Here is a 17,010-nt window from a genome sequence, read left to right as displayed (position 1 = left end):
TTGTGCTGCGTTTCTAACAGTGTTGTTTTTATGGTGCATGCGGCTCTCCCGGGCCTCGCCAGCCAAACTCCATGCCCTCTAAGGTATGGCGCCATCATGGTACACTTCAAGTTCTGTCGTTCTCTCTGTCGCGCCCCCTCTGAGCCACCCACACCTGTGTTCAACTTACTTCCTCATCCGCAGCATCCATTGTGATGTTTAGTCTTCTGTAAGAGTGTTATTTTGCCCTGCCAGGGTGATGGGGAGCGAGTTACTAAATAATGATAGGTGGTAATGTGATTTCCGTAAGTTGCAATTAGTTATAGTTAAGGATGGGCCAATCAATTCCTAAGTATTCAAAAGATTCAGTATTTGAGAAAAAAAGTTTTGAAGAACATTGGTAGAGGAAATACAGTAAATAAAAAAAATTCAACACATTACTTCTGAAGTTTACTAGGTCAATTTTTTTTTTACATTACCTTATACCATTCCCAAACATATTTTACTTCCAATATGTACTTATATAATATAAATAAAATTTCAATATGTATTGATTATGGAAACTTAGTTTGTGAAGCAAACATTTAAATGGTACTGTTTTTCAACACCATAGCTAATATTTTTCATTTATCATGCATTATTTTATTTTGACCTTTAAACACTTATACTCAGATTCGAGAGGTATATGCGACTGTACTCTCCGGGATTTGAATTCGAGATTCAGATTCAAGAATATTTGGGAATTGACCAATCACTAGGTATAATAGGGGTCGTCCATTAATCACGTGATGTTTTTTTAGCAAATTTTTAACCCCCCCTCCCCCCTAGTGATTTGTGGTGAGGTTTCAGACTACAAACCCCCCCCCCCCCCCCCCACTCCAAATATATCACGTGTATTTTTTGGTACAAAATATTTTAAAAAATTTCAGAATATTATCTTTAAATATAGGTATAATCTAATGTAATTCTGGAATATTAAGCACAGAGATAAAAATGTCCAGACACACATTGAGGTTGCAGGTTTATTCTCATTGGCATACAAATAATAAAGGAAAGGCTTATATGTGAAATACGCATGTATTCGGCGCCAAAATCACAGTCTTACTGGCGACTGGCTAGCCGAGCCGGGTGGTTCATGTTGCGGCGGGCGGGGATATTGTTGCCTGGCTACGGCGAGTCAAGGTCACGCGTCCCTTTTCGGTTTAGTAGAAATCGCGCGAAAAAATAAATACACGTGATATCTCTCTACACCCCCCCCCCCCCTCCCCCTTGTGATATTTGGTGATTTTTCCTGACCCCCCCCCCCCCCCCCCCCCTTCGAGCCTCACGTGATTAATGGACGATCCCATACATATTAAACTAAGCATGCTTCTTCATGCTGTAGCATATCTGCTGACTCACAGTAGAAGTTTAGAATGCCATCTTAGCCGATTTCAATTTTCTTAAAAATATTCTATACCAATTTCATTTAATTTATAGAAGATATGTTTTAATTCAATGTTAAAATGTAGAATTTAGCAAAATATAGAGAGAGAGAAATTTTGATGAAAAAGAAATAAGACTTTATTAAAAATAGTAACTGGGCAAAATAAGTTCTAAGGTACAGTAAGCTGCTCTTCTACTAGTTAGTTGAAGGCTGAAGCAGGATTTAGAAGTGTGTCCACTTTATGGAAAGTCTGGGGAAAATCAGGGAAGTTGTAATTGGTCAGAAAAAAGGTCAGGGAATTGACTTTAAATCCGGGAAAAGTCATGGAAATTCACCAGTTAGTAATTTAAGTGAAAATTTCATACTTTATAGTCCACCATCACCCAAACTGTGGAAGATATTTTTTTTTGTCTCAGATGTGTTGCAGCACACTATAAAATTCTGTACGCAAGGTTCTATTTGAGTTTTAATTTTTGTTAATATAATTATAGGCCAGCCATGGTAATGGTGGAGGCTGTATTTTCATTATTTCTTTCAAAAAATCACAGGTTAAAAATTTTTTTAATTAGTCTGAGAAATTTGAAATTTTGCTAATGGAAAGTCAGGGAAATTGTATTGCAGATTTGTGCGGACATTGACACCCTGTTAAGAATAAAGGTGTGCTGAAAGATAATGCAACCAGGCACGTTTTAAGATCTGACAGTGGTTTTGTAGCAGAATTCGTAATTGAAGAAACGATAACTGGCGTAAATGGTAATTTTAATTGTACGTAGGTAAAGCAAAAATTTCATTTTTTTTTTCATTGATTTTTAATACAGCTGTGTTGATTTATATATACTTTTTTTAATTTGTAATAATTAAAGCTCCAATTTGCCCTAAATGTATGGCTGGATGAAGTTGCTAAAGTATGCAACATTTTTATTTATAACTACTAAAGTATTATCTTTGTGGCGGTTTGTGTTATCACACTTGTGTGAGGAAAGGAAGCCACATTGGTGATAGTCTGCACTCATCCTTTTCTTTTAATGAAAACTCCTTGCCCCTAGCTACAATTTAACATTTGTATTATATACCTAATAGTGTTTGTAGCTTGGATTGAATCTTACAGGCATGCTCTTAAACATAGATGTGCATAATAATTTTTTAGTCATAATTTTTCTTATAAAAACATTTTAAGACATCTAAGTAATTTTTTTACGTGATTAAAAAATACCTTTATAAATAATTTTTTCAAGAATGTTTAGAAATTAATTATATATACAGTAATAATGATGACTGTATTACAAATTGTGGGAAAAGTTGCTGAAAATATGGTCTAAAATTAGTTTAAATATATTTTATGTTATGTGGTATTTCATCTATTAAGTGTTACTGTATTAGTTTTAATGATAAGTAAATCTAAACATTCAAGAGAAGTGTGATTGGAACTGTTAGGTATTTGTATTTACAACCTTTAACACTTTTCTCATTATTTTAATATACCAGGAACATGATGAAGTATGGAACAGGACATATTGATGAAAAAATTTGGTAATTTACAACAGCGTAAATGTTTTTGCAGAGCATGATTATATATTTGGAGTATAATATCAATCATGATGAAACAAAATTTTGGAATGTAATGGCAACATGACTTAAATTGGGTACATTTTCAGGATGTGTAGAGGGGACAGAAATTTCAAAGAACATATCTTTGAAATTGCTCTTGTTTATCACTAGAACTTTTAAAATGTGCACTGAGATACACTGGATCGTTGTCATTGTGGATACCATAGAGCAAGATACAGCTAACTGTACTAACCCTATTATATGCAAACTGTGAAAAATTAAAAATACACACACATAGTATAAACATAGTGAGATGTATTTAAGCATTGCAAAAGAAATAGCAGACATCATCAATACGTATCTCATAACATGTTCTTGAAGTATACACCTTGAACACAGATCACACGATAACTGATATGGCATTCCACAAAACAGGTATTTCTGGACCTATGTTGAATGACTTTTTGCCCTAGACTTTGTGGGACCCTAATGTTTTGCAGAGAGTGGTATGGAAGGATCTTTGGTAATTACTCTTTTGCTTAAATGATTCACTGCTTCTTCATTTCTTTATCCCACAACAATTTGATATAGCACTTATTTCTTTCACAAATCATGATGGACTGAGTAGTAATGTGCTCACTTTTATTTTAGGCAGCCTGTAGTGTACTTTATGGTGCTTGTTTTACGGCTATGACTGAACATGTACGCTATTTGCTTTCCTTCTCTTGAGTCAATTAATTCAGTTTTTTTATTGTTAAGCTGTCAGCATGCTTCAAGCAGTAGTTGCTTTGTGAATATTATTCCGATTTTCTATTTTTATGCATCTTGAATGTGTTTTGAAAACATTTAGATTATAGGCTTCCAACGACTTTACAGTAAGACGAAACATGTTTTCTTCGCATCATAGATCTAAGAAGGGCCAGTTTCATCATATTAACATTAAAGCTAGTGTAACTAAGCTTTCCCTTTAGCTGGACTTACTTTTTGAACTGTGCGTAAATTTTTTTTGTTTCACCAGACTTTGCTCTCTTACCACTGATCTCAAGTAGTAATACCGAGTTTGTAGATTAAGTTTATTACAACAAAAACAAATGCTTTTGTTATGAGAATTAAATTGCTTCAAACTTTAGGTGATAATATTTTCCACTGATCAATACGACTGTAAATTGCTGAGTATGTGTCACGTATCCACTAAATTTTGACAGTTATTTAGGAAAGTAGTATGCTAATCTGTATTCTTCCATCATGGCTGTGCTAGTAAAACACATGTTTGATGTGCTTCTTGTTGCTTCCGAACTTTCTGCATGATATCTGGTTTGTTTATGTTAATTTTTAATACATAGGAACACTAAAATAAAGATATTAAAAACTTTTAACTACTCAGTACTGTAATGTGCTACTAGATAGCAGCATATTCACACTTTTCATAGGTCGCTGAACTTTAAATATTATTATCCTTGAAGAAATGTCAAATCAACTAGCTTTATAAAATATAAAAATTAACTGAAGTTCTGACTTTTTTGAAGAAACTGAAGTATTAAAATGTTTCCCTTGGGGTCGCAATGGCTACATTAGTCTAAAATAACTTGCCTTTTGTGACCATTGTATCTTGCAAATAGATAATGTGATTAATAAAAAATGTAACTTAACCTCTGAACTACCACTTGCAAGAATCCTGATAGCTTTTTTTTTTGTCTCCAGTTGCTAAGCAAAGTTGATGGAAATGACAACTAGCTCTCAATAGAGTTAGTCACAAATAGGGAGAAAAATACATATATCAGGATGGTTTTATATTGATAATTTTGCATTTAAAAACCAAATCTTTAATTTAAAAATCTTGAATAATGTAAATATCTGGTCTATTTGGGGTTTTACATGTCAAATATGTGCAATTCAGCCATTTTTTGCAATATTACTTTCAAACAACCTAAATGTGCATTCAATATAATTGCAGTAAAAGAATAAGTACATACATTTATTATAGGTTTGTGTTTTTAGTTTTAATCGTTTAAACACTGTAAAAACACTCATAAACTACCCACAGTTACTCATTTTTTTTTCCCAATGAGGACCAAAATACTAAGACTTTCTGTAGGCTTAGAATCACAGTATACGTAATTGTGTTTTGCGATGGTTATAGGAATATCATTAGATGTTTTAAATTCTATTTTTAATTCTGTTTGCAATTCACAGTGAATTTTTGGTTTGAGAGTGCTATTTGTGAAAAATGGCAGAATTGGGTCAAATAGAATTAATTGAATGTGTAAAATTCTGCTCTATGAGGTGTTAAGGAGATGAGAGTGGTTTTTTGAAATGTCAAGTATATTGTAGGAGGGGATATATTTAAAAAAAAATGAGATGCAGACATAAATTTTCCTCTTATTTTGAATGTCAAGTTTGCCAATTTTCATCAACATACCAAAATTCTACTTTAAGGTGTAGGAAAGGGTTTTGGAAGTTGTTTGAAAATATTATGTAGAGATTTAGGTGGTTGGGTTTTTTGTTCAGATTTTGATAGTATGTTTCTTAATTTTAAAGCCAAAATGTGCAAAAATTTTAAATAAATACCAATATTCTCTTTTAAGGGGCAGGTAAGGAGGCAGGATGGTATTTGAAACCTCATGTGGACAAGAAGATGGGTGTGTGTATTTTGAAATCGCATGAATCACTAAATTCCATCTTGTTTTTAACATCAGTTGTGCGAATATTCGGAGTAAATATGTATATTGTATTAAAAACAAATGGAAACTCTTCTATTATAGATTCAGTGTGTAAGGCAATCCATTAGGATAATGAGGTTAAATGTTTTCTAGATGGGGGTGGAACAGAGAGCTTTAATTTATGTAGGTAATGTTTAGAGACCCGGAAATTTTGCGGATTCTTCTGGCCTCAGGTTAGAATTCAAAGTTATAGGTGTGCTCGACCCATGTTTACTTTCCCATTGGTTGATTTCTTAGCGAGAACATTTTTATCCTTGTTATTTGGCACTACCTGATTCGCTTACTTCTCTCCTAGCTGGGCATCATTGGCTCACGGTCGTAGACGGGCATGTCCAAACAACTGCGTGCCAATCATGAACACAGTGCGAGAGGGTGAAGGTTTGCATTCTAGCTTACGATTAAATTAATCCGCGAAATTTCCCGGTCTCTAGTAATGTTGCATTATGATTTGAATGTTGTAATTGTTGGTCATTCTATACATATACTTGATTATTTTGGTTACTTACAACTTTATTTTGAACCATGATCAGTGTGAGCTGTGTAGTTATAACTTGATTCTGTTTTTGCCTTGTAGGAGCACCGTGCCTCGCAGCTGCCTCTGGAGCTGGAAACAAACGAAGATGACTCAACCTCCATTAAGAGTGACAGCGACCTGAAGAGTAAGAGCTTGATTGTATAGCCATATTGCTTTCATGATTTTAATTTTTAACATAATTCACATTCTTAATATTTGTTAAAATACATTAGCATCAAAATTTAATTCAGTGAATTCAATTATTCTCTCCATTTCAGGGTTTTAAGGCTGGGTTCACACAGAATGAGGCATGACACAACGTGATGCAACATTATGTCTGATAGTAGTTGACTTCCATGTGTTTTTATAGAAGTGACACACGCAGAATCAGGCGTGTTGCGTTCTGGCATGAGGCGACAACTTTGAATGACTACTCCAACTTCATCAACGAGTATACTTTCTGATGGCTGCAGAGTATGCCGTGCTCAAGTATAAAAATTTGTCAAAAAAAGGCATTTGGTGGTGTCTCTATAACTCACTAATAATATACTGTGTTTGATTGGTACTTCAATTTGAGTAAATATTCAATTGTAAAGTATTTAAGTTTAATTTTTTCTCATTATGGAGCTGGATGCAGATTGATTAGTATGTTTAATGCAGGAAATACCTATGTTTACATAAAACATCTTTGAAGGAGTATCACGACAATAATTTGATTTCAAGAATATGGAAAGAAATAATGTTATGAAAATATGATAAATCATGAGAAGACTGTGAAACTGTCGCGATGCATTGTTTGGTATCGCGTGTGTTGTGTCTTGTCTGATTCTGTGTGCGCCCAGCCTAATGTTTCACGCTCATGCAGCAAGAGTCATGGGTTCACTCTCAACACCCCAGCATTACTTAATATTATAAGCAACCAGTTTAGAGGGTCTATGGCATTAGGCCTCTGTGCATACCAACCAAACCGTGCCCACCTAACCGTGACTTACAAATAAGGCAGTTATAAAATTCACCATGCTAACACTTGTCTGTGGATAGTTGTTTGCAGTTGCTTTTGAAGTTGTGTGCTTTGTAACGTCTTATGATTGCTTCTCTTGTTTATAATAATGTAGTTTTGCCACAAAATTATTACCCATGTTTAAAGTAATTTAGATGTATATAAAGAATAGTAAGGCCTTTTCTTACAATATTTATTTTTTTTGTACTCCAGTGCTGGATGCTGGGTCTCGGGAAGGACCAAAGGACCAGGCAGACGGATTGAAAAGGGTTGCAGAAAAACAGGAAGAAGAAGGGGAGAGAAAGAAATTAAAGAAAGAGGAAGAAAAGCAGTATGAAGAAGGCGAAAAGACAACATCGGTATGTCTGTGTGTAATTCAGTTGATATCTAGTTGTTGTCTGTAAAACTATTAAGGCCAAGAATTTAAAAGTGCAGCTGTGTGAGTGTTATTATATCCAAGTTATGGTTCTTGAACAAAGGGACTGCAGTGTGAGAGGTTCTCATCCAGGGGATTTACAGATTTAGGTTAATTAATCTTAATTAGCCCTTAGAAATTGTTTCGGTGAACAGTGAATGTAGCTAGCTATGTTTCTTCTAAAAAATAATTTTCATCAACTTGTTGAGTTATATTGCTGTGGTAAGAAATGTGTTGCTCCATCACGTCATATTAACTGCCTTTAAGTGTAGAAATGGTTAATGATGATCTTAAGACATCACATAATGTGTATAAGTCCCTGTGATCCTTTCAACTTCATAAGCAACCAGAGCTGACAGCTGTTGAGACATCTGGCCCATACAATACTGAAAATTTCTGGAAGTTTAGAGTTTCAGTAAATGTAATTGGGTTTTGCTATGGTTACTGTAGTATCTGTAGATATTTCTAATTTTTTTTTTATTCGTTTAGTTCTCTGCAAACGTGATCAATGTGTTTGGTTCTTGCAGCAGGGCAGTAAGAAATCATCAGAGGTCCTAGAGAAAAGACTGTCGAGAGAGAAGGGTCCTGCTCCCCCGCCTCCCGTCATGCCTAAAACCGAGGAGCAGTCGTCTGGTCCTGGCAAGTCTGTGACCAGTGTGGAGAAAGAGACCCGACGTTCGAGTGATGATTCTGGTCCCTCGCCCAGCACCCAGTCATCCGCGTGGCAGTCCGTTGACGCTCCGTTCGTGGTCAAGCCCGAGAGAGAGAAGTCTGATGGCCATGACAGTTCCCCCACACCACCTCCCTTGGTTGTGCTTTCCCCACCGGAGGATGTGAAGACTGGGACCAAGACATCGTCCACTCTTGTGGTGCCTTGTGTGGAGCCTGCGACTGAACCGAAGACTACATCTGCGACAGTGACTACATCTGCCACCGTGACTTCATCTGCCAACGTGACTTCATCTGCCACCGTGACTTCATCTGCCACCGTGAATTCATCTGCCACCGTGACTTCATCTGCCACCGTGACTTCCCCTGCGACTGTGATATCTGAGACCACGACTCCATCTGTAACCAAATCCACATCCGAGACCAGGATAGTACCTGAAATTAAAACATTATCTAAAGCGACCACTCCAGCTGTAGTAGCTGGGGTCACTACTGCAGATGCCATTGGTATATCAGATAGCAAGAATGTAGTTGCAGGACAGGATAAGGATGCAAGAACCCCTTCAAATGATGTAATTGTGGTCTCTGGTAAGTTTCACATCAGATGCAGTGTAATTATTATAATAAGTCTCCGATTATAAGTTTTCTGGTATTAGTATAAGGTTTTGTGATTTTCAAACCAAGGAAACAAAACCATAACTTTCCAAAATATTGTTAGAATGATTCAGTGAATGTTTTTGTAACATACTAAGTAAAAGGCCAGATTTTTTTGGTACTAATGTTTTAACTTTCTCCTTATTTTCAAACATTAAAGAATTAAAAAATTAAGAAATTGTTTGGATGAAATTTCACTGAGAGTGCCCTATATCTGTCTCCAAAACATGTCTATTTTTTTTGTAAAGGGTCTTGAATTTTACTGGTTCAGGGCACTTTTTTATGTATATAATTAATATTGCAAGTAAGCAGTGACAGAAATTACTTAATAAAATATATGCTAAAACATTAACTGTGTAAATTATATATAAAATACTGTTAATTTTTTCCCCTCACAATTTATTGTGAGTAATTTTCAAAAAAAAAAAACAGTAAAAAGTAATTTTAACCAACAGCAAACCATTTCTTGAGTGTAAAAGGACATAATGTAGATAAGTTGTTTGTGCATGAGACTGATTTGAATTGTTTTGTTTTGCGTGTGCAGCATCATTGCCTATAAAGGAAATGCAGCAGCAGGTAGATACGCAGTTGAACAAGTCCACCATAACAATAACTTCAGATGTGCCAGAAGATCTGAGCAACGCCCTAAACACAGTGACTCAGGTGACGGTGGTCACCACCACACACCCTCCCGTCTTGCTGCCGCCCATCGACCAGGTCTCGGGCCAGCCGCCCTCCCTCGCCAGACCTGCCGACGAGGTGGTGATCGTCGCCAACGAGACCAACAAGACCCAGATCAACGAGTCTTCGACGGACGACGACCTTTACCACTCCCTGGACTCCCTGGAGTGCGTGGGCCAGCGGCTGGATGAGAGCGAGGTGTTCATCGTGAACTCGAGCATCGTGAGTGGCGGTGACGAGAACGCCAGTGCCCGCGACGTGATCCACAGGGACGCCAGCTACGTGTCGGTGGTGACGGTGGGTGATGAAGATGAAGAGGGGGCAGAGGACAAGGACCGGGTTGGGAACGTGGTCAAGAGGCCGGCTTACAGCTCCCAGAGCGATGTGTCGCATGTGTCCATCGGCCATAGCTACAGCAGCAAGAGCGATTCGGGTGAGCGTTCGATTCTTGGCCATCTTGATCTTGGCAGATGCTCCAATATTACTGATTGGTATTGTGTGAGTTTGTCTCTAACTCCTCGTGGATGAGCTTTGCTCTTTGATATCCATGCTTGTTTATAGGCTATTTAATTAAATCATTGATCATAAATTAATCACTAAATGATAGGTTTGAGCCTAGGCTCCAGTGGTACAGAAATTTTCCACAATAGAATACTAAATGCAAGGAGTGATGGTGTGCTGCTTGCATCTCAGTGCATGTTAGACAAAGAAACTACCTAATATTAACTAGATGATGTGCTCATGTTTCACTTTGGAAGTCTCCCACACTGCTCATGAATGATGGGTGCAAAATATCCTTCATTAGTTCTGCTCTATGACCTACAATGAACCTTTGTTTGGTATTTAACACTTTTGTATTTAAATATATAAAAATCATTCAGTGGGTGTTATATTTAATTTTTAGTCTATATGATTACAGAGCTGCCAACCATTGCAGATTTTCCGTAATTATTACAGATTTAACACGGAATTACGGAATATTGCTGCTTGCTGGTTTATTACGGAAACGAGGCTTTGTGCTGCATGGTAACGGAAAAAAATTCCATTTCTGGTGTGCGTGTTTCATGAACTGAGTTCGAATACATCACGTGATTACGTAAATAACGGAACTAGTAAGTGTACGTATGTACTGTCGAAATAAGTAGATTAATTCTCGGGTTTTGAAATAATACGCCAATCCCTCACTTAGCACGTCTTCAGATTGTGCTGATTCATTTAGCACGACGTGAATATTACTGCCCCAGTCTTGAATAGCACGTTGATCCGTCTCCTCCGCTCGCACTGAGCCCTCTTCGGTGAGAGCCAGGTATCGGTTGGAGAAACTCGAGCCGCTGATCTTGTGGCAGGATTCGCAGTTGGCTGGTGAAGGCGAATATCTAGTGGGGTGAGGGATGGGGCTAGACTATTCATTGAAAAATGTCGGTATTTTACACGGAACTTTTATTGACCTGAATGTCCAAACAGTTCAATTGGTCGCCTGCGTCGGCTTGCACTACATACACAGAATTTATACACGGTACACCCTATCGTCAAGAAAGGGGGGGGGGGGGGGGGGGGACAAATTCCCTAGGCCGAGATAGGTCCTCGGATGGCCTGACTCGCGAAGGAGGGGTGCAAGCAGCAAAAAACGGATAGCCAGTCGTTCTGCTACTCCCCCTATAACCGTCCTATGGCCAGTGGGCGGAATCCAGCCTCACTGGCCGTCGGGCCGATCAACTGACTTCAGGTGGATGACCTCGCCTTTATATAGGGAGAAATGCGCGGGAACGAAGAAAAAGAAGGGAGGGCGAACTAACTCCTCTTTGGAAGGGATGAGATGCGCGCGCATGAATCTCGCTGAAATTTCCCTGCCCTGGTGGTGGTAGTATAAACTAGATATTAATAATTAAAAAGAAAAGATAAACTTGACGTAAATAATTATATGTTCATACATATATATATTCAATCCTATGTATTAAAAAGTATTTAAACTTGCTTTCACAACTTAATTAGTTAAATTTATACTATTATAAAATATATACAGTTGGTCGATCGCTGGTCACAAGATGGCGTCACAATGTACATGTTTAGATGTGGCGAAAGAAAAATATCCATTTGTATACATAACTCGTTCATATTTACTTTTATATTCTGAAGTGCATTAATATGTGTGGTTATAGCGACGTAAAAAAATAAAGGGCGAAGTTGGTTGGTTGCTTAAATGAATTATTCTATTGTTCGTCGCTTTGTTTATAACCTACGACGTCGCACAGATTCGTCGCCACATATTACGTGAGTAGGCCTATTGCCGAAATACCTTTTTCCCTGAATTGCTTCTGAACTTATTAAAACTCGTTTTTGGGTTTAATTATCACGTAAAGCAACGTGATATTTAATATAGGGAGGACGGGCACGCGTCAACGTCTGTAAATTTCAGTTAGCACGAAATCTCAGCAGGCAAAAAAAAAGTCTAGCACGACGCCACGAAGTCTGTTTCAACTTCTAACTTCTGTAAACAACAGATGTGTCGTGGGATACAGGTAGCCAAACAAGCAGGGAAGAGATGCACGCGCAGGTTTGTCTACGCTATCGGCTGTTGTACAAACATCAGCTATGGCAAGTTAAATTGCGGCTATGGAGTGTAAAGTACCAAATGTTTTTACGTCCGCGCGTATGCCGCCGTGCCATACCGTTGTCGCCTGGCCACAAACCGGGCCATGAACTCAGTCTAGACAGTGGCAAAGAATTCACTCAAACAAAAGCAACGTCTGCCCATTCCGATGCCGGTAACTGTACGTGCTTGATCACTCATAATGCATCGTGTTCAAGTATTTGAGACAAAACTAGAAGTATTACGGTGCGCAGATTGTCATGAAGGCAACGCTTGTTGGCTGCACTTTAGTTTTAAGCAAGTCAACTGTGCTCACAATCATACGATATAAGGACTCTTACCAAAAGTTTATATAATTCGGATGCTGTTGGTTATACTAGCGGGAATATATTTGACATTAGATACTGGAACAGAAATGAACAGATGATTCACGTGGAAAAGGTTGTTAAATGAATGTTGCAATAAAAAAAAATAATCATTGGCCTGACAGGATTGGTGTGAACCAGGCGGTGAGACGCGAACAAGCACTCTAATTTTTAAAAAATTAAAATGTAATTATCCGGACAGTAATATCGGTTTCACTGTCAGTAAAGGATGGTTTGGAAAGGTACGCGAAGTGAGTTAAGGTCAAGCCCGGGCGGGCAAGCCAGCCAGCCCACTGACGATAAAGTACATAACCACGTATCTCTCGTTACGCAGTGTCGTATTTGTCATACAAAGTGCGATGGGAGGTATATAAAGATATGTTGTGACATATTTATAGTTGTGTTATTCAACGCATTTATATTACGTAAAGTATATTTTCCTACACAATTTTGGAACACATTAAATAAATTAGCCTTGCTTATTATGGAAACCAATGCTTCAGAATACGCGATTTCGAATAACACGAGCATTTTTAGGAACCAATTATTTGTGCTAAGTGAGGGATAGGTGAAATGGGATGGTACTACGTCCGTTGTACGAGAAAACTAGTACGTATTCTCTGACTTCATTTGTTGGCTACTTACATCCCGATAATTTTTGTATAGTACTTTGGCTAACCTGTGTTGTTTTAATTTATTTTTTGAAAGTCATTTTTTTCATCATAGTGTTTTTGTCATGTCTACAGATGTGAAATTTTTTTTATGTTTTTCGATAGTGTTGTGTTCTTCAGTGCCGATTGTAGAAATGAAGCGTGTGACAGAACAAAAGTGTATCTGGGGGGAAAAGAACGCAATTCTTCAGAACTTTCGACCTAACTATTCAAAAGAATGGCCATGCTTGTCATCTAAAAATGTTTTGGAACACTATGCGTTTTGTAATGTATGCACGTGTGACTTTTGATTGCACATGGTGGAAGGGATGACTGTAGACGTCATATAGAATCAAAGAAACATGCGGAACATTTTATAGCCATGACGAGCAATAAACCTATTTAGTTGTTTTTTCGCTACATCTGAAGAAACGAAAGTAACCAATGCAGTTTTATTGTTTACAAGTTCTTTTGTTTGTCTTTTGTTGTTTGTTTACAAGACAGTTCTTAGCCAACCAGGATAAAAGAAGTAAATAAAAAGACAGTTGTTCAAAAGTTTAACTTTGAATACTTTGAATTGAAGGTTCAATATTTCCAGTAAAATTATTGACATTTCTTATATATTCAGATGATTGTATTGTTCAAATAGTTTTTTTTTTATTCATTAATCTGCATTGTTTTCATATACACGCCTATATATACATTTTTTTTATTTGCATATTATTTTCCATGTTTTATCTTGTGTGTGTCGTAATTCCCCAGGAAAAATTTATCGTGCATGATTTACGCGTACATTTTTCATATAATTGTCATTACTGATAGTGTTATTGGTGGTTGGCAGCTCTGTTATTAGACCAAAAATTCTTACACTGCCTTGACATCATTCAGTTTTTGATTCAAAAATTTATAGAAAAGTGTCTAAATTTATCAATGTTGACAATTTTTTTTTGAACAAAGGCCAAATAACAGTTATATATTCTATTAGATTTTGAAGATGGTCTGGTTTGTAACATTTCTGAATGCACTTTGATGTAAAACCATGCATTTAGGGGGGAGAAGGTTTTCAAAAAGTAGTTAATATATTCACCAAATTCATATAATCAAGTTATAAATATGAATTAATTATACTCACACTGCATAGATATACATAATGACTTTAATTATAATTTGGTGATGATTAAAAGCTGAGATAATTAGGGAAAATATATTTGAAAATTTAAAAGCAAAAAAAAAAACTGGAAAATTACTTTGATGCACAAACTTGCAGAATATTTGTACCAGATTTCTTGTCTAGACCTTTTCGTCTCTGCGTTACATGGATGTCAGACAATGAAAATTTTATATTATTTAGATAAACAGGTTTCAGGTTTAACAAAGGCTGTTCTCTGAACAGTTTTATTTACACATATTTATAATTCCTGCAAGTTCATTTATAACATTTACATATTCTAGTATCATGTTACATAACACCTAATTTAGAAATTTTTTTTTATGGTTGAAGGAACGGACGATGAAGCTGGCCGCACGTCCATCATCGTAGAGGGCATGACTATAGAGTCTACAGATGTGGACCAGTTCACAGATGGCCAACCTTCCGCAGTGAAGAAAGTGAATGGCGAAGCTGTGAGGCCTCCGTTGAGAGAGAACGAGGATGTGTTCATCGTAGTGAGCAAGTCTCGCAAGAGAGTAAGTTATCAGGCACATTACACAGGCCTTTCTTCCAATATAATTCATATTATGATATCAACACAAAGTTTAAAGTTACTCTCTATAACTAACTTAGTTTACCTTATTATTGTGACAAGTCACAGATGTGCCGGCTAAGACGATATTTGTTCCTTGCACATACAAAAAAAAACTTGAAAACTATCTCATTGGAAGTTTCTGGAATTGGAGTGTAAAGTTCTGTCTATGATTATTAATTGACTCGAAACTTTTGATGGTTTTTTTTTTTTTTTTCAAATAAGAGTTTTGAATGAATTTTGAAATTAATTCTTCTTCATACGAAAATACACGTCACACAATTTGACCGAAGAAATAATGTTCTTAACAACTTTGTTGCCTAGGTATAAAAAAAAAAAGGGAAACCAATGGGCCACCCAGGTCTGCATAGCATGTCTGTGGCCCAATTTTTAATTAAACGTCCAAAAACAAAGCAAAACAAGGTTTAAAACACATTAACTGAGGCATGGCCCTAACCACAGACGTGAAATTGCCCGCCTCTAAGCATTCATAATAATTGACGAGGCTACGCAATTGCATACCACCACTCAGGAAAGTAGCAGTGATGTGACCTCACCGACCAATCACAACACAGCTATTTCATCCAAGGATTCAAATACCATACAAAATACCTTTATCTCGCATCAAGGAATTTCTGCAAAAAAACAAACAAAAAATCAAAAAGTTTTCTCTAATTGGCTGGCATGAAAACTTATTGATTTCACCTTGTCTCTTTGGGAGTTAACATCTGCTGTTTTTCCCATCATAATAATATATACAGAAAGTGCCAGAACGTCTCTGTAACTTACAAAAGTCTAGAAAATTGGTGCTGCTGTGTTGCGCATCTGTCCCTTGTCCTTTTTTTCCCAAAACAATACACTATGTTCTAGAAACATAATGAAAGCTTCTGAAGCAATTGTAAAATATAGGCAAAAAAAAATTAAATAAAATACTGAAAAATGCATTTAAACAAGTACTGTATTTGCCCCCAGAAGGGTCGCCCCCTGCCTATGGTTTTCACCTTAAAATTTGGGCCAAAAAAATCTTAACATTTTCACCATAAGGGTTAAACAATATTATGTGCCTTCACTAAATACAGCACTTGACTGTCTGTTATTCTTTGTCTATTTACTACAGGAGGGTGTGAGGTGTTCCACTTCCTTCTCCCTCCCCCCTTCATATTTATGACCACTCCAGCTCCCCAGGCACTATGTAACAAAAAATCAAAGAAGACTTTCAATTTTTATATCCTTTTTTTTTTCTTCCTTTTGTCTGATTTTTTTTTTATCCATCCCTGAGCCATGATGTGAGAGAGTTGTGGGGGGGGGGGGGGGGGGCAGTAAGCTACTTTTTGTGAGTTCCTCCTAAAAAGAAAACTAGCACTCAATGTTACCACAAGGCAAACTTGTGCGGGGCTGAAGGAATAAAAAAGGTGTACTTATAAACACCAATGATAGCTGCAGTTTTGTCATGTAATGTTCATCATTTGAAAGTCTGGAAAATCTCACATAAAAACAATAATGTTTGTGCACAGTTGGGTCATAAACAAGATAGACACGTTGTGTTGAGAGGGAGAAAGAACTTTCAACACCGCCACATGGCCTCGCGCACACACACATGTGCATACAAATACACACAGATTTATTTTTAGATTTTCCCCTCCTCCTCCTCCCCTGCGCAGCCAGCACATCAGACACATCATTTGTGGGCACTGACTGGGAGGCAGCAGACAGGCACAGCACATGTACAATAAGTGCACTTCTCACGGAGCTTCGCACTACTGCTGAGATATTTTGATTCAACTAATTATAACTCCTCGTAGAGTTATATTTATTAAAAACCAACATATGTTAGTTATTTGGGCACATGTTCAACCACACAGTGCAAGATTATTATTATTTTTTAACCAAAAGTGAATAAAAATGGTTGCACTACATTTTTTTAAACAAAAAATCGACATAAAACGTACAACCCATATGTCGGTACATAACCTAGCGCAAACAGAGTGAAAACGAATAAAATCATAATTAATTGACTGTTCTAAATAAAGTTACTAAATATCAGAAACTATTATAAT

The 17,010-nt window shown here is 36.9% G+C and overlaps 1 protein-coding gene across 4 annotated transcripts in view; it reads left to right on the top strand.

The window, feature by feature from the left end:
• LOC134530431 (serine/threonine-protein kinase 10) overlaps positions 1 to 17,010 on the top strand; it is a 123,872-nt gene that overhangs the window by 50,490 nt on the left and 56,372 nt on the right. For 3 of the 4 annotated variants that reach the window (XM_063365247.1, XM_063365246.1, XM_063365249.1), the window contains 5 exons: positions 6,248 to 6,332; positions 7,401 to 7,546; positions 8,130 to 8,859; positions 9,470 to 10,039; positions 14,713 to 14,897. In XM_063365247.1, coding sequence (XP_063221317.1) covers positions 6,248 to 6,332; positions 7,401 to 7,546; positions 8,130 to 8,859; positions 9,470 to 10,039; positions 14,713 to 14,897 — 1,716 coding nt within the window. The remainder of the gene's footprint in view (positions 1 to 6,247; positions 6,333 to 7,400; positions 7,547 to 8,129; positions 8,860 to 9,469; positions 10,040 to 14,712; positions 14,898 to 17,010) is intronic. The other variant, XM_063365248.1, reaches the window with a different exon arrangement.

Source organism: Bacillus rossius, chromosome 3, assembly GCF_032445375.1.
Source record: "Bacillus rossius redtenbacheri isolate Brsri chromosome 3, Brsri_v3, whole genome shotgun sequence".
NCBI lineage: Eukaryota > Metazoa > Arthropoda > Insecta > Phasmatodea > Bacillidae > Bacillus > Bacillus rossius.
The sequence above is the reverse complement of the archived record's forward strand: the minus strand, read 5'-3'. Positions and strand labels throughout refer to the sequence as shown.